This window comes from Nycticebus coucang, chromosome 2, assembly GCF_027406575.1.
Source record: "Nycticebus coucang isolate mNycCou1 chromosome 2, mNycCou1.pri, whole genome shotgun sequence".
Taxonomy (NCBI): Eukaryota; Metazoa; Chordata; class Mammalia; order Primates; family Lorisidae; genus Nycticebus; species Nycticebus coucang.
In genome coordinates, this window is record NC_069781.1 from 7,239,091 (window position 1) to 7,261,254 (window position 22,164).

Sequence of the window (22,164 nt, forward strand, 5' to 3'; positions counted from 1 at the left end):
TGACAGGGAGGAGGTGGCCACAGCAGGGCGGGGATCTGCATGGCTTCCCCCACCTCCCAATTGCCTGCTCTTCCCTTTGCCATCTTCTCTCTATGTCTGGTGGTGCCTAAGCTGGGCTGGGGGAATAAGGTTTAGGGAGATACTTTCTCACACTCGGATGTGGGTTTGGGGTTTGGAAGGGCCCAGGGGACAGGCTAGAAGACTGAGGTGGGTAGAAACGGGCCATCCTGGAGGGCCTCCCCACCCTGTACTGTCACACCCAGGGAATGGTAGCCAGTGTGAGCCATCCTGGTAAAGCAAGTGGCCCATCTGGGAAGTAGGAGCCCAGCTCTGTGCCTCTACTGGGCCTTAGCCCACAGCACACCACCCAGGGCAGGCTGGGCCACAGCAAGTTAGTGCAGGCCTTAGCCTGCCCCAGGGAAGAACAAGGCACTGTGACCCACTGTGTGCCCTTGGAAGTAGCTAGTAGGAGCTCTGAACCATGGTCCCTGAAGATACCTTCCAAGGCTTCCTGGGAAAGACCCCAAACTACCTCCAGCCACAGCTGACACCCTCTGTGGCTCACCATACACGTAGACTTTGCCCAGCCACCCTTCCAATGGCCCACCGAGCCTGGTCCCAGCATTCCCAGAGAAAGATGCCCATGTGGATTTACCTTCACCACTTCCACGGAGACGGTATGTCATGTGGGCATGTAAATTACCTCCCATCTCCACCTCAGGGACAGTCGCTGAATATATGAAACACCCTAGTCAGGAATCAGCTCTCTGAAGGGCATCACACTAGCTTGTGAAATATGAACTGTTACTAAAATCCATGCCACAGTGTTGGTTAGAAAAAAGGATGTTCTCTCTTCATAGCGGATGCGTAATGTGATGAAGGTAAGTGGTTGTCTAGAAAGATTCCCAAGAGCTCAGCAGCCCCAAGGGAGAAGGGCCCAGCAGCCTGATGCCTCCAGATTTGTGCTTTAGGACAGGGCTGTGGGGTCCAGGGCCCTCCACTCCCTGGACAGACGGGTACAGGCGTAAGACTGCCTTCAAACCTGCCTGCTAGTGACTATTTGGACATTTGGCAGAATTTGATCTAAGATCTGCTTTTGGGCGAGGTTGCAGAAGAGGGGCTGTCAAGCCACCCCCTGCCCCTCATTGAGGGTCCACATTTTTATCAGAAGACCTGTCTATTAGAACACATACCCAATGTCAAGGCTGATTCTACAACCTATGACCCTATCCACTGTCCCACACCGCCTCTCCGTGTCACCTTTGGCTCCCTGTCACAGGCCTGGAAGTGTTTTGACATCTTCCCTCTGGGCCCTGCCAGAGCAGGGCAGGGAGAGCAACATCGCTGCACCCCCTTCTCCAGCTGCTCCTGCCCCAAAGTGGAAGAAACCTTGGACTCTCTAGCTTTGTCTCAAAGATGGTGTTGGTTTGATGATTGCTTTTACAAAACCGACTCTGAAACGTGGCCTATTTTTGCAGATAGTGGCTCCTTCTAATGTCACCTGCTTGATCTTATCAATCTACATGCTTCCCAGGACTTATAAGCACCTTTGGCAGAAAGTGATACATTTTTAGCCTGCAGCTATGCTCTTGACTCTTTTATTTATTGCTCTCTGAATTCATGCTCCCTCAACCACCTCTGGAAAGCAAGAACAGTCGTCACCTCTGATCCCCCAACGTGGCAGGGCCTATGCATGTCAAGCAAGCACTGGGTTACTTGCCCAGAGTGGTGGAAGGAGGGCTCCCCAGTGTACCAGATTTGAGGCTGAGCGGGACCACTGGAGGGCAGCCACGTCAACCGCCCATCCCTGTCCATGTGATCAGCAGCCAATCTCTGGCCTTCAGTGCCCAGTACATCACAGGAAAGTCACATCTGGGTGAGTGAATGACGAGCCACTGCAGGCAAGACCCAGCCAGACACTCTTCAGTGCACACAACTCACCAGAGGTTCTCAAAGTTCAGTCCCCAGACCAGCAGCATCAACACAGCCTGAGGACCTGTTAGAAATGCAAGTTCTCAGGCCCCAGCCCAGACCTGGCTAATTGGAAACTTAGGGGTGGGGCCAGCAATCCAGGTTTTATTTTTATCTATTTATTTATTTATTTTTATTTTTGAGACAGAGTCTCACTATGTCGCTCTTGGTAGAGTACCATAGCGTCACAGCTCACAGCAACTCTTGAGCTCAAGCTGTTCTCTCGCCTCAGCCTTCCAAGTAGCTGGGACTACAGGCGCCCACCACAACACCCGGCTATTTTTTTGTCGTAGTTGTCATTGTTGTTTAGCAGGCCCAGGCTGGGTTCAAACCCACCATCCCCGGTGTATGTGGCTGGTGCCCTAATCATTAAGCACAGGTGTCAAGCCGCAATCCAGGTTTTAATAGGTCTCTGGGTGATTCTGATACATGCTCAACTTTGAGAACTCCTAGTTTAAGCCAATTGTTTTCACACTTTTTTTTTTAAGCAGCAGAAGCCCTTTTGAGAAGCAATAGATGAGGCAAGGCTGGAAAGGGGGTGCTGTGGGTGATACCTAGGGTGGAGTTCACCTGCCAAATTCTCGGTCTCCTAGAAATACTCCTTGAGATTTTTGGCTTAATCATCACGCCCAAGGTTCTCACTTTGCACATTGTTTTTCTTGGGGAAACTGGGCAGACAACACCCAAAGCGAGAGAAAGGGTGTCACAGGAGGAAGGAACCTAAAACGAAACGGAAAAGAACAGAAACAGACAAAGCAACAGGCCCACACAAGGGAGGCAAGGACAAGTCCAGGAAGCGTGTTTAATTGGCATGACATGGACAACATACAGCAGGAGCACGGTGAGGCCTGGGCGGGCTGCACAGCCCTGTCCACCCCCAGGTCTCGCCCTGACCCCGACCCGCACCAGCAGGGCCAGGTCCTACCCCCTCCCCGGAGACACACGCCAGCAGTCAGACAAGACAGCACCCCAGAAAGAGGCTCAGAAGGGGCTGGGAGGCCAAGCAGGAAACAAACAAGCACGCCAGAAAACATTGCCCTTTTTTGTTTGCTTTTGCAAGAGTTATCCAAATTCGTTTCCAAAGCTTCAGGTGCCGGTGGGGGTAGCAATAATTCAAACCACTACTCTGGGGCACTGGCTCCCACCTCTGTGGAAGGCTTCGATTATTACGCTCACATCCGGGCCTCACCTCAGCTTCCTCCCATGGAAGGGATGGCAAACTGTGATTTGCCCAAAGTCCCAGACGAAGCTGCCCACTGAAGCAGACTGACAGTGAAGTGGGCCTCCCTAAGGTCATGAGCCGCTGCAAAAACATGGGGAAGACAGAGTCATGTGCAGGCCGGGGGAGGGACAGAGTTCTGTGTTTATCTCAGCCCAGGAGAGCAGACAGACCTGAGCCTAGGTGCCAAGATGCCAAGACAGAAGATGGGACCAGCTTTTTTATTCAACAAAAGCCTTTTATTCATTCAAAAATTAACCATTGGGTTTATTCTGCAGATGTTTAAAAAAAGGGGAGAGCAGGGCTTCCCATCATGGTGCCTTTATGCTAGTACACCTGCTATCCCGTATGGCCTGGCAGAGGGGCGTCTGGGAACACACTGCCAAGAATATGGAGGCCCATGGCCTCCACAGACTCATAGACGCTTCTGGCCTCCCACCTCTGGACCACCCATTGGGCAGGATCCGAGCCCCAGATGTCTTTGAGGCTCACCGGCAGCAGGGGGCGCCCCCACACTTCCTTGAATCCCTTCAATGCTGAAACTGTGCAGGGAACCCGAGGCTTTTGGCTTGGTGGGTATGCAAGTAGGGGCTTTCTTGGAAGAGAGGCTGCCTCTCTTGGGAGGGATCTCCAGGCTTCCTGACCTCCCCCAGCCCTCCTCCCACAAGAAACAATGTCCCCGAAAGCCTGGGGTGCATTTGTCTAGGAAATCAGTGGTCACACAGAAAAGCATTTCCGGGGTTGTACAGAGGATGACACGTATGCTTGCCTTGATGTCACTTTAAACCCTGCCTGCTTAAATAATGGAAAATTGTAACATTCTCCTAAGTCATCATCAATACAAAGGGAGGTGCATACGCTGTGAAGAGGCCAGGCCTTAGCAGACTGGCCCCTGCCTGGCCCCCTGTGAGGCTCTGCTGAGGGACTGGAGGCCTGGCCTCAGGGCTGGAAGCCCCAAGAAGGCAGCAAGGGAGGGTCCTCAGGTGGCAACACTGTAGGGAAGGCCTGAGGGCTAAGCAAGAGGGCTCTAGCCTAAGGTTCTGAGGTTGCTGCCATAGGCAGAGGTCTGGTAAGAGGAGGGGACAGAAGAAATCAGTCCCTGCCTGGCAACCTTGAGTGAAAATGGTCAGTGTCCAGCACCCTGCCAAGAAAAGGGGGTATCTCAGGGAATGGGACGCTGGTATGCCCAAGGCATGGGCCCACAGGTCCCCAAAGGATACCACTGCTAAGGCCAAAAGCCACACTGTGGCTCCAAATCAAAAGGCCAAAGGGCAGGATGAAGGGTGGAAGGCCAGGCATGGGCTCCGTGGATGTCTAGGGACTAAAGGGGTCCACGGCTTAACCCTGGCAATCCTCAGCTGCAAGTCGCTCTGCCGTGATGCCTCCAAGACAGGAGGCACAACAGCATCATTTCTGCTTGACCAGAGAGGCCAAAGAAAAGCAATCTGACCCGCAAAAGACTCCACTCACCCTTCAACCCCAAGTCACCAAGTCTAGCCCCTGGCTCTGGGAGCCCAGGTCAGGACTGCAGTGATGGGTGGGGGGACCCAGGCCTCCCTGAGCAGGAAGCTGACCAGCAGAGCCCTCTGAGAAGATCTGGAAGCCTGCAGTGGAGCAGGTGGAGTGCTCTGGCCAGGGCTAGTGGACACAGCAAAGCTTCCTCTGTCTGCAGGCCTCCTCGCTGAGGGCTAAATGGCAGGAAGGGTTCTGGCCTCCGGGAAGTGCAAAGAGGAGACCAAGGACAACTCAAGAGTGGAACCGAGGGCCCCAACAGGGACGAGATGATAGAATATTGACTTTGCAAAGCAGCAGCAAGAACTCCAGCCCCAGGCCTGGCCCTAAACAGCTAGGAAGCTGCTTCTCACCCCAGAAACCTTCCCCCAGTGAACTAGTTCTGGGCCAAAAGGAACCCAAATGTCCCAATGGGACCATGGAATGCTGCTAGAAGGGACGAGGGGTGCCATCTGACACATTTGGCTACTAGGACAGTCCCCCACACACACACAAGCAACCAATGCTATGTATATGAAGACTTGTGCCAAGAGACAAAATAGGGGCTGTGCTGTGACTCAGACGTCCCCTGTCTACTGAGGTCTGGCAAACTTAGCCACAGGCCACAGAATCACAAACTGTAGGAAACTGAACCCTAGACTTGGAACTATACCACATCAGAATGGAAAAGGGCCTTCGAGACCAACCAGCCCAGGCCTCCCAGCTCTGCAGACTGGCCAGCTGAGGCCCAGAGAGGGCAGAGGGCTGCCCACAATCACAGAGCAAGGGCCAAACCTTGGGCTCCTGACTTCTGGTCCAGAGTCACCTGACATTCCTGGTGACAGTTCTGGAGCCATCTCTGCCTCGGTGGCAAGCAGAGCTAGAAGTCTCCACAGAGGGCATGCAGGCCACAGCCCCAAGGAGCAGACCACCTCAAGGGGACTGCCTGGGACTCTCCTCTCCCTGCCAACCTGTGAGCTAAGAGAGGGACAGGGAAGAACTGTGTGGTCAACCGGAAAAATCAAATAGGGAGGTGGGAAGGCTGAGCAGGAGTCATGGGCAATCTTCAAACACATCCCTTACTTCTGCTGACATGCTTGCAAAGACCCTCCCAGCTCAGTCTATGCACCGAGGCCCCTTTTCCTGGTGCCCTGAGGACAAGGCTCTCCGTTGTCCATGCTGCAGCAAACACCAAAGTAAGAGCTGAGAAACCTAAAGATGTTCCCTATTCATCCTTGGAAAAAACGTTATGGACCTGGAGAACAAGGTTGGTGGATGTGGTGGGTCAGCAGGGAAAGGGGCCTGGGGTGGGGAGCATTCGGCTGGAGGGAACAGTGCATTAGCCAGTCAGGAATTCCTACCCCTCCCCGCTCCAAACATTAAGCACAGTATCTTAAAAAAAAAAAATGTTTTTGGCATCTTGGCCTGCTGCAGGCCACCATCCTCCCAAGCGAGCGTAGGTGAGCGGGTGGGCAGGGTGCACATGTAAACGGTGGCTCCGCAGTGCTGGGAGCTGCGGACCCACGAGGCAGCAGCAACGGTTAACAACCAATAAATAAAGGATATCAATTATATATGTATATAAAAAAAAAATTCACTTTCCCCACAAAAGCACAATACTGTTAGCACAAAAAAATCCTCATCCTCATGATTAATCATCCTGGCCGCGCAGGTAGTTTTGCTGCTAAAAGATGGGACGACAATGTTAATCAGGCAGCCCCCGACCACCCCTGTCCCCCTCCCTGTGGCTTCTCTGGCCACCAGGGGACCAGGGACGAGGGAGAGACGGAGGTCCCCGAGGTCCCGGAGGCCTTCTCCCCATCTGTCAGTCTGTATCTTCTAGGACAGAAGATAGTTTTTTGTTTTTTCTTTTAGAATGTCTGTTTGAAATAAAAACCAAAAGCACACGCGCAAGAGAGCAGGAGGAACCGAGAGGCTGCCTGAGAAGCAGCCAAGTCCTTGGTTTTGCCGAGGGCTGGAGACTTTTCCATTTCGTTGTACGTTTTCGAGCAGAGGTTCTTGGCAATTGGAGCCGGTGGCTTCAGGTGGCAGGTGGGTGCAGGGCAGGAGCAGGGAGAGCCGAGGCCTCACAGTTCAAGGGCAGCCGGCCTGTGTGGATGCGGAGGAAGGCTGGGGGACACGTAGGGGTGGTGTCGGGAGGAGGTGGCCTTGTGGCACGGGAGGAGGCAAGTAGTTCCCAGGCATCTGGAAGACACAAAGGGGCGAGGTAAGGTAAGAGCTGGCTGCCAGGAACAAGCACCCAGCGCTGGCAGAAAGGGAGCTAGACGGCAGGTGGCATTCTGTGTCAGGAGGCCTAAAAACGTTCATAATCTCTGATTTGCATATAAAAAAACCTCTTGAGTTCTTAGTATTTATCCTTAATAAATAAATAGGATGTTAACCGCAGTATCATCTGTAATAGGAAAAACTAAAAATAAAAGTCCAGGCATGGCGGCTCAGACCCGTAATTCGCACTCTGAGAGGCCAAGGCGGGTAGATTGCTTGAGCTCAGGAGTTTGAGACCAGACTGAGCAAGAGCGAGACCTTGTCTCTAAAAATAGCCGGGCATTGTGGAGGGCACCTATAGTCCCACTCCTATACTCAGGAGGCTGAGGCAAGAGGATCACTTGAGCCCTCCAGGCTGAGGTTGCTGTGAGCTCTGATGATGCCACAGCACTCTAACCAGGGTGACAGAGTGACACTGATGCTGATTCTGTCAGGAAAAAAAAAGGGGGGGGGAAACATGTAAATTAAAATAAATTAAGAGCTCTGTCAACCAACTGTATTAAGTAAACTTTATTTGGATTCTGATTTCAGTAAACAAAGAGAAAAAAATGGTGATAAGAAACTAGAATAGTTTGCAGAGTTTGGAAGGTACCAAGGAACTACTGATCTCTGTCTTTTAGAAACACGTTTTGAAATGTGTTATGTATGACGTGACACCCTGAATTTGCTTCGAGATAACCCAGGGTGGAGGAATGAAAGGGGAGGTTATCGGTCAAACAAGCCTGGCCATGAACTGGGCATTCTGAAGTTGAGTGCACACCGTTCTCTCCACCACAAGCACGGAGGTTTCCATACCAAATAGTTATTTGAATTCCTCTCCCCAAATTTTCAACAACCTAAGCATCTAATGCCACGGAACTGGTTAAATTATGGCCCGGCCATATCATGGAATACTATGTAACTATTAAAAATGATGGTCTCAAACATTTAATGACGTGGAAAATAAGCATGATCTCAGTTTCGGAGTAAGTCAATGAATTGTGTAACAGCAATTTACCTGGGAATTAAAGAGACCTTGGGAATCTGAGGAGGCAAATGAATCACAAAATTGACAGAGCAGAAATTAGATGTAATTACTGTGGAGTAAGCTCCAGGAGAAGCCTCAGAGAAGGAAGAAGGCCACCTCCCGGCAGAGCTATAGCAAGAGGGTGGGGGCACCCGAGGGCCCTTGTCACTATGAAAGGCGTCTCACAGAAATCACATGACATAGGGTTTTGCAAAAGAGGACTGTGAAAAATCAGACAGCAGATGAACATTCAACACAGGGCATTATTTCCACGACAGAAATAATGGTGCCGTTCCTTTACAACTTGGTTTGAATTATATATTCCCATACGTGGCCTGGTTACTGAGCATTAGGTTGCATAAGTATTCAATTCTTTTTTTTTTTTTTTTTTTGTAGAGACAGAGTCTCACTGTACCGCCCTCGGGTAGAGTGCCATGGCATCACACGGCTCACAGCAACCTCTAACTCTTGGGCTTACGCGATTCTCCTGCCTCAGCCTCCCGAGCAGCTGGGACTACAGGCGCCCGCCACAACGCCCGGCTATTTTTTTGTTGCAGTTTGGCCGGGGCTGGGTTTGAACCCGCCACCCTCGGCATATGGGGCCGGCGCCCTACTCACTGAGCCACAGGCACCGCCCAAGTATTCAATTCTTTTTAAATCATTCTGGACACTAAAATGTTCACTGTAATTATATCTGGGTCACATCTGAGGGGATTTTAAATAAACTTTTTAATTGAGGTTTGCTTTCTAAGCATTTTCTAATATTTCTTCAGTGAAGAAGGATTTCTTGTGTAAAATAATAACGATAATAGAAGCTTCAACATGGTATAGGCCTCTTTTTTTTTTTTTTTTTTTGTGGTTTTTGGCCGGGGCTGGGTTTGAACCTGCCACTTGAACCTGCCACCTCCGGCATATGGGACCGACACCCTACTCCTTGAGCCACAGGCGCCACCCGGTATAGGCCTCTTAAACAAAATACCAGCAAATTGATTTGATGATTAATACAAAGGATAACAGACCATGGCTAAGTGGAGTTTATTCTAAGAATGCAATGTGGCTTAGCATCCCAAAAACAATCTATATAATTTATCATAGGAGAAAAGCTATAAGGGCACCCTGATAGAAAAATCACTTGATAAAATGCAACACCATCCACAATTATTTTAAACAAATATATTCTAGCACACTGAAAAAGTAGAAACTTCCTAAATCTATCTACTTACAAAAGTCTATCCACAAAAGAGCACTAGCAAACATAGTCACTGATGGTAAATGATTGGAAGCTTCTCCCCAGATCAAGGATCCCCTACACTTAAGCAATACTGCACCGGTGGTCACATCCAGTACAATGGGGCAGGAAAAAAAGAAATAAAAGGTGGAGAGCAGAAAAGGAGGAAATAAAATGTACACCATCCAGAAGAATCTAAGGCAGAATCTCAGATTTAATAAATGAAGTTAGCAGGTTCCCGGGTTTGTGGTCAATAAAGAAAAACTAAATTTCTATAAACCAGAAACGGAAAATGTAATTTTAAAATTATTATTCATAGTGCATCAAATATCTAAAAATACATCTATCAAAATATGTGAAAGTTTTTTTTTAGCTGAAAACCAAAATTAAAGACCTAAATAAATAGATATACCATTTTCATGGATTTGAAGACTTAACATTATAAAGATGCCAGTTCTCCCCAAATTGAACTGTAACTACAATTCAATACAATCAAAAATCTCAACCTGTGTGTGTGTGTGTGTGTGTGTGTGCAGAAATGTGTAAGCTGGGCTCAGTGCCGTAGCTCAGTGGGTAAGGTGCCAGCCACATATACCGGGGCTGGCGAGTTCCAACCCAGCCCGGGCCTGCTAAACAGCAATGACAACTACAACAAAAAAATAGCCAGGTGCTGTGGCAGGCACCTATAGTCCCCAGCTACTTGGGAGGCTGAAGCAAGAGAATCACTAAGCCCAAGAGTTTAAGGTTGCTGTGAACTGTGATGCCACAGCACTGTACCCAGGGCAACATAGTGAGCCTGTCTCAAAAAAAGAAAAGAAAAGAAAAGAAAAAAGAAAAAGAAATGTGTAAGTTGATTCTACAATTTGTATATAGAAATGCAAACAACCAGAAGTAGTCAACGTATTCCTGAAAAAGTGATAGGGTATCACTTCCAAGATTAGGTTACAAAAAGACTGTGGCTGTCACTCTGGGCTCTCTTCCTCCCTTCCTCTTGGAAAGCTCACCTTGAGGGAAGCCAGCATGACATGGCAGCCCTGTGCAGATGTCCACATGATTAGGGATTGAGGCTGCCAAACCACATGAGTCTTCAGATGAGACCACAGCACTGGCCAACAGTTGATTATTAACACAACTGGCCTGGGACTGAGGGATTTCCTAGGATATGGGACTTACAGTGCAAAACCCAAGACAGACGTGGGCAAATCCATCATCCAAATGACTGCTGGACTACATACTTCCGAGAGTCCTTGAGCCAGAGGCACCCAGCTCAGCTGTGCCCAAATTTGTGATGTTTGTTCTCTTAAGCTCCTGTTTTGTGGTAATGCAATAGGTCCCAATGGATAACCAATATAGCATGTCACAAAAGATAGTATAATATAGCACTAATATATCACTAAAATGGTGATACAAAGATGACAAGGCACTCAACTTCACTGCTCATCAGAGAGATGCAGATCAAAAGAACAAGCTCTCTCTATACCCACCCAAATCAAAAAAATTTCAAAGACAGAAAATATCCGATGTTGGCAAGAATAAAGAGCAACCGGAACTCTCACATGCTACGTACTAATGGGAGTATAAAACAGGACGGCCACTTTGGAAAGGTATTATCTACAAAACCTAAACAGTAAACATATCCCATGTCCCAGAAATCTCTACCCTTAGAAATACACCCACAGAATGTGTACAGCTGTTCACCAAAAAGCACCTATAAGAATGTTACAGCTGGACAGGACCTTGGGGGCCATTCACTCCCAATCCACTCAGGTAACAGGAAGGGCACCCACACAGAAGAGGCAGGAAAAAGGTGAGAGAAGGTAAGAAATAATAAAGGACGACAGTTCCCTACCAGCAACAGAGGCCTCTGCTGGGGCAGGCATCATTCCACACTCACAACAAATCCCCCTGGATAAAATGAGAACACGCACATATCTGAGCTAGTGCTCCAGAGGACCAGGAGCTGAGGTCTCTAACTAGCTGCTCTGAGAGGGGGTGAAACAGGCCTGCTCTCCCAGGCCTCTGGCCCTAGTGGAGTACTGACCTCCAAAGTATCTTCAATGCAGGCAGACTTCTATGCAAGCAAACTCATAGGCCAATCTGGTTGTATAAAAATGATCAAAACAGAGGGACCCTGGCTGATTCGAAGACCCTGCCTCCCAGGTCTCCTCCTCCCAGCTATGGGCCTGAGACCCCTGAGCACCCCTGGACACCCAGGCACTTACCTGCCAGCCCAGGTGTGCTGTGGCTGGGGTTTTGTCCCTGCCCCCTAAGTCCTCCCCACTTACCACAGCTCCGGGCCCTGGACTATACCAGCCCATCGTAGAGGGACAGCGCCTGCACAATGGATGGGTCTGCCTTGGACCCCTCCTGGAACTCCTGCAGCGTCAGCTTCCCGTCAGCATTCTGCAAGCAGAGAAAGGCTGCTGAAGGCAGAGGCCCACCTGCCCAGGCCTGGTCCCAAGAGGGCCTGGAACCAAGAGAACTTTCCACGTTAGGTCAGGAGGGAGGCGGTACAGTGTGGTGGGTAAGCGGTGCCAGGCAGACCTCGGCACTTGCGCCTGGGTGACCCTGGGTCTGAGGACCAAGGATAACTGTGTGGCTTCCTAAAAGCACTGTGGTGAGAGTGCCATGCTTAGTAAACTAGATGCCCCACAACTCTGTACTTACAATTGTCACTGCTACTAATTCCTATACATGGTGGTTAATCCATAAGGGCTAAGAGCCTTGTGCATTTCTCTGGGGTCACTCTTGGGAGGGCATTTAAACCACCCCTGGGGCAGCCTAACTGGGCCCCAAGAGGCCTGGGAGGGTGGCCCACGTGGAGCCCAGAGGAACTTCAGCAGGTCTGTTGGGGAGGGGATGATTGGGCCAGGATCCCTTCCCCCAGAGCATTTCCAGAGGAAAAAGGCCGCGGACAGTACTGACTGGACCTCAGCTACCCCATGGGTCATGCACCGAGCATCCACCACTTGCCAGCACCATTCCATCCTGATCTCGTGGAATCCTCACAGACACCCGAGAAGAGGGTGCTGCCCTCCTCCCCACCTTACTGGTAAGGAAACCAAGGCTCGGTCACCTCCCCAAGGTCCCATGGCTGGCACCGGTGACGTCAGACTCTGGGGTCTTCACTGCTTCCCAGAGTAAGGGAGGTACAAGTAGGGGGATCAGAAGCAGTGTATGGCCTTGGCATTAAGTAACATCCCCTGTCTGTAAGAAATTTATCATTCCTGCTCTACACTCTGTGACTATGACCAAGAGACCAGCTTGTCAGAGGCCAGCACGCGTCTAATGCCCCTCCACCATGAGCTCATCTCCCTTTCCAATCAAGAAAGTACAGGCCTCAGGCTCAAAGTTTTCAGGACAAGCAACCACAGCCAGCCAGAATGTAACAAGGGGCCGTATGGTGCAGTAATTTGTATTCTTCTATTGGAGGCAGAAAATACTGGATTTCCTTACCACCATGATTTCAGATTTCCATTCAAAACAAAGCTATTTCAGTTTAAAATAAATTTGGGCTACAATGTTCACTATTCAGGTGACAGAGACGCTAACGGCCAGACTTCATTGCACAACACATCCATTGATGGAGCCTGGAGTCTGTGGATAGAATTCTGCAGGTCTGTGCACCTGACCTTTAATGGAAAAGCAGCTTTTCCTTCATTTAGGATCTAGGTAACTGTCCCCAGCACAACCAGCTGCTCCCATGACTGTGATGACAGTGGGGGTCAAGGACGTTTTCATAACACGTCATGGTTGCTGCAGATATCACAGCTTCGAAATTAGGGGGCTTCTGAGACCCACCACACCTTTCTGTCCACTGTGTTAATAAAGGGCCTCATTTAATACTGTATTACAAACTCTTTGTCTAGAAATACCTTGAGAGTTGTGTTCTAAAATAATTAGCTTCTTTTTTGATCTTATGGATTGTATTTTATGAACTTAAGGCCATCATTCTGAGAAGTCTGTGGAGGCCAGAGGGATCCCTGGCACATGAACAAATAAAAGGGTTAAAGATCGATTCAAGAAAACAAGTTGGGCAAACATACTTAACACTCTGGACATTTGACGGGGATGGCTGCTGGCTACGGACGTGACACCAGGCCACACTGCCTGCCTTGAGCCAGTCCCATAGGTATTCAGTGGCAAAGGTGGGCTCAGGCTCTGAGGCGCCACTCCCTGCCCTCCCATCTTACCTCCTGGGTCCAGGACCAGCCCCTGCCCAGCCTCACCTTGTCCATCATGGCGAAGATCCGGTCTACTCTCTTCTCTGGAGTGTTCTCCTCCTCCGGGAGCTCCACGGTATTCCCCTGCCAGGATAGAGGTGATGGGGCCGGGACCTGGGACTCTGGGCTTCGGGCTCTTGGCCAAATCTTTGCTCCCCAGGCCTTTGCCCCTCCAGCTGAGGGTTGCCTCTTCCTCCCATGCCCTGCCTCTGCCGTTCTGTCCCCAGACCCACCTCCACCCAGCCTGCCTGCTTGCCCAGGAGAGACACATGGGGTAACCCAGTCAGTGGCCCCACTCTGACACTGGGCAGGGGGCAGCTGCAGGGGTGCCCTTTCCCAGCCAGGCCCAGGTGCTCACCCGTGTGCCCTCCTGCCATCCCCATCCCACAGGACCCGCCCTCTCACCACCATCTGGTAAATGGCATCCACGATATCCAGCATCTCGTTCCTGGTGATGTAGCCATCGTTGTCCAAGTCATAGAGCTTGAAGGCCCCTGGAATCAACCAGACAGGGCTGAGCAACTCCCACCCAAGTCAGGGCCAGGGCTCTTCACCCCGTCCCTCCTCTCTGCACCTCAACAGGAAGTCAGGGATCTCCCCATTACTCATCAAGGTTAATGACTATGTCAGGATGGACGGGGACAGACACACATGCACACGTGCACCACTGCAACCGGGATTGAATAAAACATAAATAAAAGGGGGTTCACTAGGTCTGCCAGGGCTGAGACCTCAGCAACTAAAGCAGAACGAGGGGGCGTGTGGCACCGGGAATGTGGCCCAGAGAGGAGTCCTGAGGCTGCCCCCTCCCCTCACACCCTCCCTCCCACAGTGATGACACAGTTCTCCATGGTCAATGTTAGACAATAAAATAGTATGTTGGGAGAGGAGCTTTTGCATAAATAAAATTCTCTTTTGTTTCTAAAAAAAGAAAAAGAACCTGCAGGGAATGAAGGGTAAAGACCTTAGCAGTTAAGTCAGGCCAAGTTGAGTCAGGCCAGAGTGATTCCCCTTCCTGCACCCTGAGTTCCAGCTGACAGTTACCAGGGGCCTGCAGAGCCCCTTCCCTTGCAGCCCCCCTCCAGGGCCTGGAACCCACACAGCTCCACACCCACCTCTCCCAGGCCACCTCCTCTCCTGCAGCTTGGCTGCAGCTTCGTGGGGTGTTCTGAATCCTGCTGCCGTTCCAGACCGGCAGCCCTGAGAGCAGGGTCCTGTCTATGTCATCCCCCAGCCCCAACCCGGTTCCAACAAGTGATTGCATTCAGTCAATATTTATTGAATGAACATATGAGTAAATGAATGAGTAAAGTCAGCTGCTGAAGCAACGGCCTCTGAAGAGGTGAGTCCAGCAGTGGCCCTGGGTCTCTGGTGGCCCTGGGTCTCTGGCCCAGAGCTACACCTGCCTGAACGTGACTGCCGCCCCTGCCAACCTCCTGCCCCACTGGCCCTCCTGCCCTGCCACCTCCAAGAAACCTCCTGTGACATGTCTGGACCACTCTCTCAGCCCTGGACAGGTGGCCTGGCCTGGTTATTTGGCCACCCCTCTGGCCTCTGCAGATGGAGCAGGGATGTCATCTGCAGTCCCAATATGGGTATCTAGTGCCCCTGCCACTGAAGGCCAAGGACTACTTCCCTCTGGCCTGGCACCACCAGTCGCTGCCCCAGAGGGTTGAGGGGGTTGGGACTCACACCGCAGCTTCTCATCCAGGGTTCCTCGTGAGGTCACGGACAGTGCCTGGATGAACTCAGAGAACTCGATCCGCCCATCCTGACCAGAGAGAGAGGAGGCCTCAGTCAGCGCCAGGCCACCTGGTCAGGCCAGACCTTGGAGGGGGGCAAGGGGCAGCTGTAGGCACTGGGCACCTGTGACCAGTGGACACCCAGGTGGGAAGGCAGGTACGATGCAATGAGGTGGTGGAAGTGGAGAAGAGGGCGAGGAGACAGGGGCCGAGACAGAAAAGTGACAGGCCAGAAGGCAGGCACAGGCGGAAGGGCCAAGGCTAAGACTGAGTCCACTTTTGACCCAAGAAAGAGCCAGAAGCACCAGCATGGGCCCCTCTCCTGGCAGGAGCCATCTGGAAAGCCCCTCAGCCTAGAATGCAAGCTTAGGGGGCTTTTGAAGTGGAAAGGGCTCTGCAGATTGATTAATCCTACCTGTTTTAAAGATGAGGAAACTGAGGCCCAGAGAGGGCAGAGCCCTTCCCAGGGTCAGAGAGTGTGACTCCCAGTCTAGGGGCACCTGGGAGAAAGTTGGGGGGTGATAGAATGGAAACCACCGTAGTGCCAACAGCAGGGAGCGTGGAAACAAGTTAACCCTCCCCCCCACCAGAGAATTCTCTAGGCCTAGGGAAAATACAGCTGCAGGGCAGAGTCCGGAAGGCTGCGAATGCCCCCACAGTGGCTATCACCAGGAAGGGACATGTGCTACAACATGCATAAGTCTTAAAGACATGATGCTCAGGGAAAGCAGCCAGGCATGAAAGATCCCATATGGTATGATTCTCAGACCCTCAGTCTCCTCATCTGCAAAATGAGGGTATAATACCTATCTCACATAGGAAAAGTCCAGTAAATGTAGGCTATGATTATTAATCCTATTACTATCCCTGAGGACATTTGCATTCTGTGCTTGTAAGAGAAAAAGAAGGGTGCACATGTTTGGGTGTGTATGTGCGTATGTGTGCACATGTCACTGTGTGCATGAGAGTTAGCACACTGCATACATTGTGTGCACTGTGGATTATGCATGTGTACATTATGCTCATGCACGTGTGTACACGCATGCATTTCTGTTCCTCTGTGCACATATGCATGTGTGCATGCAGCTACATGTTAGTGTGCACACGCGTGTGAGCTCATGTGTGGGTATGAGTGCATTTGTATGCATCTGTGTTTATTGTGTATACATGTTGTGCATGTGTGTGCACATGTGTATGCTTCCTTCTCAAGAAGAGAACAGCAGCAGGAGAGAGTGGCACCCTCGGGAGCTGAGCCAGCTGCTGCAGGGGGGGAGACTCGGGCTGGCCCAGGCCCCATCAGTCCCCAGCTCACCTTGTTTTCATCAAAGACATTGAAAACAAATGTGGCGAACTTGGTGGGGTCTCCAAATGGGAAGAACTGCTTGTAGATCTTCTGGAAGCCTGCCGCATCCAGCTGCCCACTGGGGCAGTCTTTGATGAAGCCTTTGTACCTAGAGGCAGCAGACCAGCAAGACAGGGTAAGAGATGTCAACATCACCCGCCACCAGGTGCTCCTGCCAGGGCCCAGGACGTCACAGGCAGGAGCTCAACTCCACACCTCAACTCCACACCTCGCTAGCTATGGGACCATAGACAAGTGACTTTACCTCTGTGAGCCTCATCTGTATATGGGGGATAAGGGCTGACAAATTGACACCACACAGAACATGTGGCCACCCAGCCCCGTGCTCTACACGAGGGCTAACGGAGTGGCATGAATCACCTCCCTGAGGCTACACTCTTGCACAAGGCGTCCCACCTCCCCCACCTTCTCCGCTGAGCCTCTCCTGGCACCACCAAGTGGGGTGAGCTGGCTGGTGGTGCTGGTGGGTAGGGCCACCATATGGAGCCAGCAGGTGGCTCCTCCCACACATCCGCACCCCCCCATGCACACCCACCCCTACTCCCCACCCCCAGCCTCTGTTCCCAGGGAACTGGGTAAACAGACTGAAGCAGCACAGGGATCTCAAGGGGACCCTAGCCTGTGCCTGCTGGACTGGTCCACCCTTCAGTCCCAGTGCCCATCACAGGCAGTGCCATCCAGATACACAGGCCGTTGGTGGTGGCATGGCTTTGTGGTCCAAACTTCTGACATTCACTAGCTGTGCAACTTCAGGCAAATGCCCTCACCTCTCAGAGTCTCAGTTTCCTTATCTCTGAAAGGGGAGGGTTATCACACCCATCTTGTTGGGATCGGGAGAGACGGTGCATGTAACCACAGGGCTAGACATAAAAAATGGTCAACAGTGTGATTTTTCAGCATTGTGAACTTAAATTTGTGTTGTGCTGGCTAGTGGTGACTCGTGCATATAATCCTGGCACTCTGGGAGGTCAGGGCAGGAAGATCATTTGAAGCCAGGAGTCTGAGATCAGCCTAGGCAAGATAGCAAGACCTCACCTTTAAAAAAAATTAAAATAATGAGTTGGCATAGTTGCATGTGCCTATAGTCCTAGCTACTCCGGAGGCCAAGGCAGGTAGATGGTTTGAGCCCAGGAGTTCAAGGTTACAATGAGCTATGATATGGCCACTGTACTCTAGCCTGGGTGACAGAGTAAGATCTTTCTCTTAAAAACAAACAAATGCTGTGCTAAACCAAGTTGGCTCCTGTGTGTAGCTTAGCCCACTCCCAACCAAATGAGACACACTCTCCCCTGAGGAAGGTTCCCACTGTAGCAGCAGCAGCTGGGGACAGGGGTCAGCTACTATCAGCACCAGCTATGGGCTCGGCTGGGCCAGACTGGCCTGGGAATTTGCAGACCTGTTTCCTCGAATGCCCATGACAGACCATGAGTAAGGTCCTAAGAGGAAACCCCAGGAAACTGAGGCTCAGACAGGGAAGTCACTCCCCGTCCTCGAACTCTAGACTGAAGCTGAGGTGGGGGTTGAAGCTGGACTGTCAGGTCTCTCACGCTGCCCACTGCTCTCTGGCCTAAGGCAGTCACATGAAGAGCCCACCCTCTCCCGGAACATCCAAGGATGAGTTCTGTGCATGAAGTTGCTGCAGCACCGTGACCGGGACCCACCGGCAGAGGAAGCCACGGTGCCCCTGCCCATCAGAGAGCAGTCTAGGGACTGAATGGATGCTGGGCACATGAAGACTTGAAAGGACACTAAGAGCACTCAGGAGTAGGACCTTGGAAATTCTGCAGCCTGAAGGGAGTCAGTCAGGCGTAAAGAGTAAGCAGGACAAGAGCGCTGCTGGCACGTCGCTGCTACAGCGGCACTGGGGGGTCTGCAGGCAGGCGGCGCGGAGGCCAGAGATCTGAGAAGATGGAGTGGGCAGGAGCCTCCTTCTTGAGTCAGCCCCAGGGGGGGCACATGACTATCCCAACAGTGCCCACACCAAGCACGAGGTCCCCCAGGACACCCCCCAAGGGGCAGGAGGCCCAGGGAGGCAGACCCTTTGTGACAGCCCATGAGAGCTACCCCATGCCGGGCCCTGCGCTGAGCCTTCATGGACAATTCCTCATTTAGCCCTTGACGATGGGCTCCGTGATCTCATTTCACAGATGAAGCCACCAAGGCAAGGAGAGGTCAGGTGATTTGCCCAGAGCATCATGTGTGACTCGGAGTTCTAGCCACTAGCCTGCTCTGCCTCTCCTGCCCACTGCCCTGCCAGTCAGCCTGTGACCCCAGCATCAGTCCCTCCCCAGCACGGACGTCCACAGGCCTGCCCAGAATCCCTGCATCCTGTGCTGATAGGACCCTTGGTGCCTACTGGCCACTGCTCAGCCCCTGTGACCACTCTGAGCCCTGGCTCAGGAAGCAAAGCAGGACAGGCTTGGGGACATGGCTTCAAACTCCTTCCCACAGCAGGAGAAATAGACCAGGCCCCTCTAGCTCCCTCCCCTTAAGGCTGCTTTCTCTCTGCTTCCTTCATGTTTGGGGGACATACCTGGCTCCAGGGCTGAACGATCCATGTGGGGACACTCCAGCTGTCACCAGACACCTCTCTGCATGCGGGGTTGGTGGGTTACCGCCCCTCTGTTTAGACTTTCTAACTTCTCTACAATGGGTTTGTGTTACTTGAGTGATTCTAAAATGTTATTAAAGACAATAAAGACAAAAATCTTTATTGCAGATGGCTCACCAGAGGCCAGCTCTCAGGAGGGGGAGGCCTGCACACGTCAGCGCTGGGAGCAGCTGGTGGGGGAGGTTCTGGCAGCAGGGCCTACGGGGAGGGGAGACAGCCTTGTGGGGAGCCCTCGTGAGCCTTCTTGGTTACTCCCACAGAGGTGGTCATTACGGGGTCCCAGCCCCTTCAATGCCATTACAGGGACCCTAGGAAGGCCTCCCACGAGGCAAGGTCCATTGGGGGCTGCTCAGCTGATGCTCCAACTACCTCTTGCCAGTACGCCTTTATTCCACACTCAGATTTGAGTCAGGCTCCTCTGGACCTGTTCCCCCAGCTCCATCTCCAGCCTCCCTGTCTAGCTAGAGCAAGAATCGTGGTCAGCCTGGCCAGAACCCCCTGCCATCTCGTCCGATGGAGTTCCTTACCCTCCAGAAGTGTGTCCTTGTCCTGCCTTTCATCGGCTGCCAGGCTCCCCCTGTCCTCCATGTTCCAGTTGAACCCAATCTCTCCCCTGCTCTACGAGTCTTGATGCCTACACAATCGTCCTGAGTGAAGTGTTCCTTAACAAGTGTCAGAACAATGTTTTCTATAACAGGGGCTCATCTACTCCCCTGCCAGGCCCCAGCTTCGGGGCTGCTTCCTTCAGGCAGTTGGGTCCAGGCCCCACCGAGGCCATGGGGTCTCCTCCACTCCCGTGCACTGTCCTTCCCCAGCACAGAACGGCCATGCTGAGTCACACGTGCCTTGGGCTGTGTGTCTCCACCAGAGCGTGAGCTTCTTGACACCACTGTGCCCCGTTGACCCGCACGTGGCCTGGGGCACATTTGTTCAGTGAATGAACACACACACTGCAAAGTCTGCAGACACTGGGGTTGTCATGGCTTGGGGAGGCAGGTGCTGCTGACACCTCTTGAATGGAGGCCATGGATACTGGGGAACATCCTAGGGAAATGTCCTGTGCTGTGCAGGACAGACTCCCATGACAAACGATGATCTGGCCCCAAATGAAAAGAGTGCCAGGGCGGGGAGACCCTGATCTGCTCTGAACCACTGATTTATCCTTGGGGAAACTGAGGAGATTGTGAGGAGGGGGTTTGCTCGGGTCTCCTCCCCCTAGCACTACAGGTTAGGGCTAGGGCTGGAACACAGGGCTGTTCTGGGCACTAGGCAGGTGTCCTGGCAGCAGCACGTCTGAAGGCCCGAGGAAGGACACAGCGGGAGGAGCAGGAAGAGGCCCAGACCTGTCGGAACTTGATCTTGGGCCCAGAGTGGGGGAGCTGGAGTCACATCTTCCAGTCACCCTGGGGATGAAATTCCTGGGCACAATCTCTGTCCCCATCTAGCAGCTCAGTCGGGTGCTGCTGTGAGGAGGGGTGTGAGCCTGGTTTGGGGTGTCCTAGGCTGCACTTCAGGATTCCACCATGGACACCCTGGCCTCAGGGCTGTGATGATTGATTTGAAGGGTGAATTAGAGGCCTGGGGTAACCTGGAGCGTCTGAGATGGTTCCAACCTCTACTCTCCCTCCACTCTAGTCAAGGCAGTTTCCCTCCTCTCCCTCTGGCAAGAAACGCGGGTGGGGTTACGTAATGTTTGGGTAGCAGCCTCTTTACCTGCCCTTATGGGGGCGGCACAGCCTGGCTTGCTGGAGGGCTGGGTGAGGTGGGAGCCCGGGAAGCAGAGCCTGGGTCTGATCCCTGGTTCTGCTGCTCACTTGCTGTGTGATCCTGGGCCAGTCTCTCTCCCTCTCTGGGCCCTTCTCCCTATCCAGAGGGGTGGAAGTCCACCATGCCTACGGAACTCTAGGTTCTGGCCAATGTCTCTGGAGGCTCTTGTTCCTCAGGGCTTGGGAAGAAGCAGCCAGAGGCCTGGGCTCTTGCTCTCTCTGCAACACAGGGGCAGAACCATTCAGGCTGAGAGCTCCATGGTCTCTGGGGATCCCCACAAGCTCAGGGATCTGCCACAGTGCCTGCCTTCCCGATGGTCTGTGACTCTAAACTCTAGTCCCGTCGTTAGGAAGCCCCAGTTATGAAAGCTGGCCCTGAGCAATGTGCTTTCCAGGCATAATTTTGCCAAATTGACCCAACAAGCCTAGGAGGCAAGGACAATTCTGCCCACTTTACAGATGGAGAAAGTGAGGTTTATGAAGGGGGAGTCCCGCCTGGCTAAGGGCCTTTACCCAGACCTGTACCTGATCTGCTTTCCCTCTCCCGCCCCAGACCTGGCTGGCTCTCCTACCTTTTTATCCTCAGCTTCCGTGCAGCTCCCTGAGAGGGCCCCCCCGACCACTGAGACAGGGCCGCACCCCAGGACACACACTCACGGCACCCTGTCCCTGGGCTGGCCTCAGAGGCACCTTGAGCAGTGACTTCTGTTAATTTAATGTGATGACAGGCCAGTGCCTCTTTGGGCCCTAGAGGCAGGGACCCTATTTTCTATTTCTTCCTAAATCTGTGTTGCCCACTACTTCTGGCACATAGTAGGTGCTCAGTCAAGGAGGGTCACACAGCTAGCAAGTCACACAGAACCCCAATCTTCAGCTGTGGCCTTTGTGCCCCGCACTAAGACAGGGAGAGAGGGGTGGATGGGCTGTCCTATCTACATCCTATCTACTTTTCTGGCAGCCCTCAGGGGCCCTGCTTTCCTTAGCACCCAAGGTGGAGGGGATGAGTCTCAGTATCACTGCTGGCTCAGGCCAGAGCAGGAGCACAGGAGGTGGGAGCAGCAATCTGTCACCTAGAGTCCCACTGTAAGCTCGCTACTCCCTGTGCTCAATGTGGTCAGTCTCAGGGTGGGACCTGGGGCCCAGCCAAGAATCTCCAAGCTCCAAAAGATGAATGGCCCTGGGGTGCACCACACAGGCCCCCACTTCAGAGAAGAGCTTCAAGTGTGCAGTCAGAAGGAGCGGGGAGGGGTCTTGTGAT

General features: G+C 52.3%; 1 protein-coding gene across 1 annotated transcript in view; it reads right to left on the bottom strand.

The window, feature by feature from the left end:
* Nucleotides 1-3,407: 3,407 nt before the first annotated feature.
* NCS1 (neuronal calcium sensor 1) overlaps nt 3,408-22,164 on the bottom strand; it is a 49,518-nt gene continuing 30,761 nt past the window's right edge. Inside the window, exons 3-8 of the mRNA XM_053571059.1 lie at nt 16,479-16,617; nt 15,117-15,195; nt 13,830-13,918; nt 13,431-13,508; nt 11,487-11,604; nt 3,408-6,886 (exon numbers count right to left, since the gene is read on the bottom strand). Of these exons, the coding sequence (XP_053427034.1) occupies nt 11,506-11,604; nt 13,431-13,508; nt 13,830-13,918; nt 15,117-15,195; nt 16,479-16,617 (484 nt within the window). The 3' untranslated portion in view covers nt 3,408-6,886; nt 11,487-11,505. The remainder of the gene's footprint in view (nt 6,887-11,486; nt 11,605-13,430; nt 13,509-13,829; nt 13,919-15,116; nt 15,196-16,478; nt 16,618-22,164) is intronic.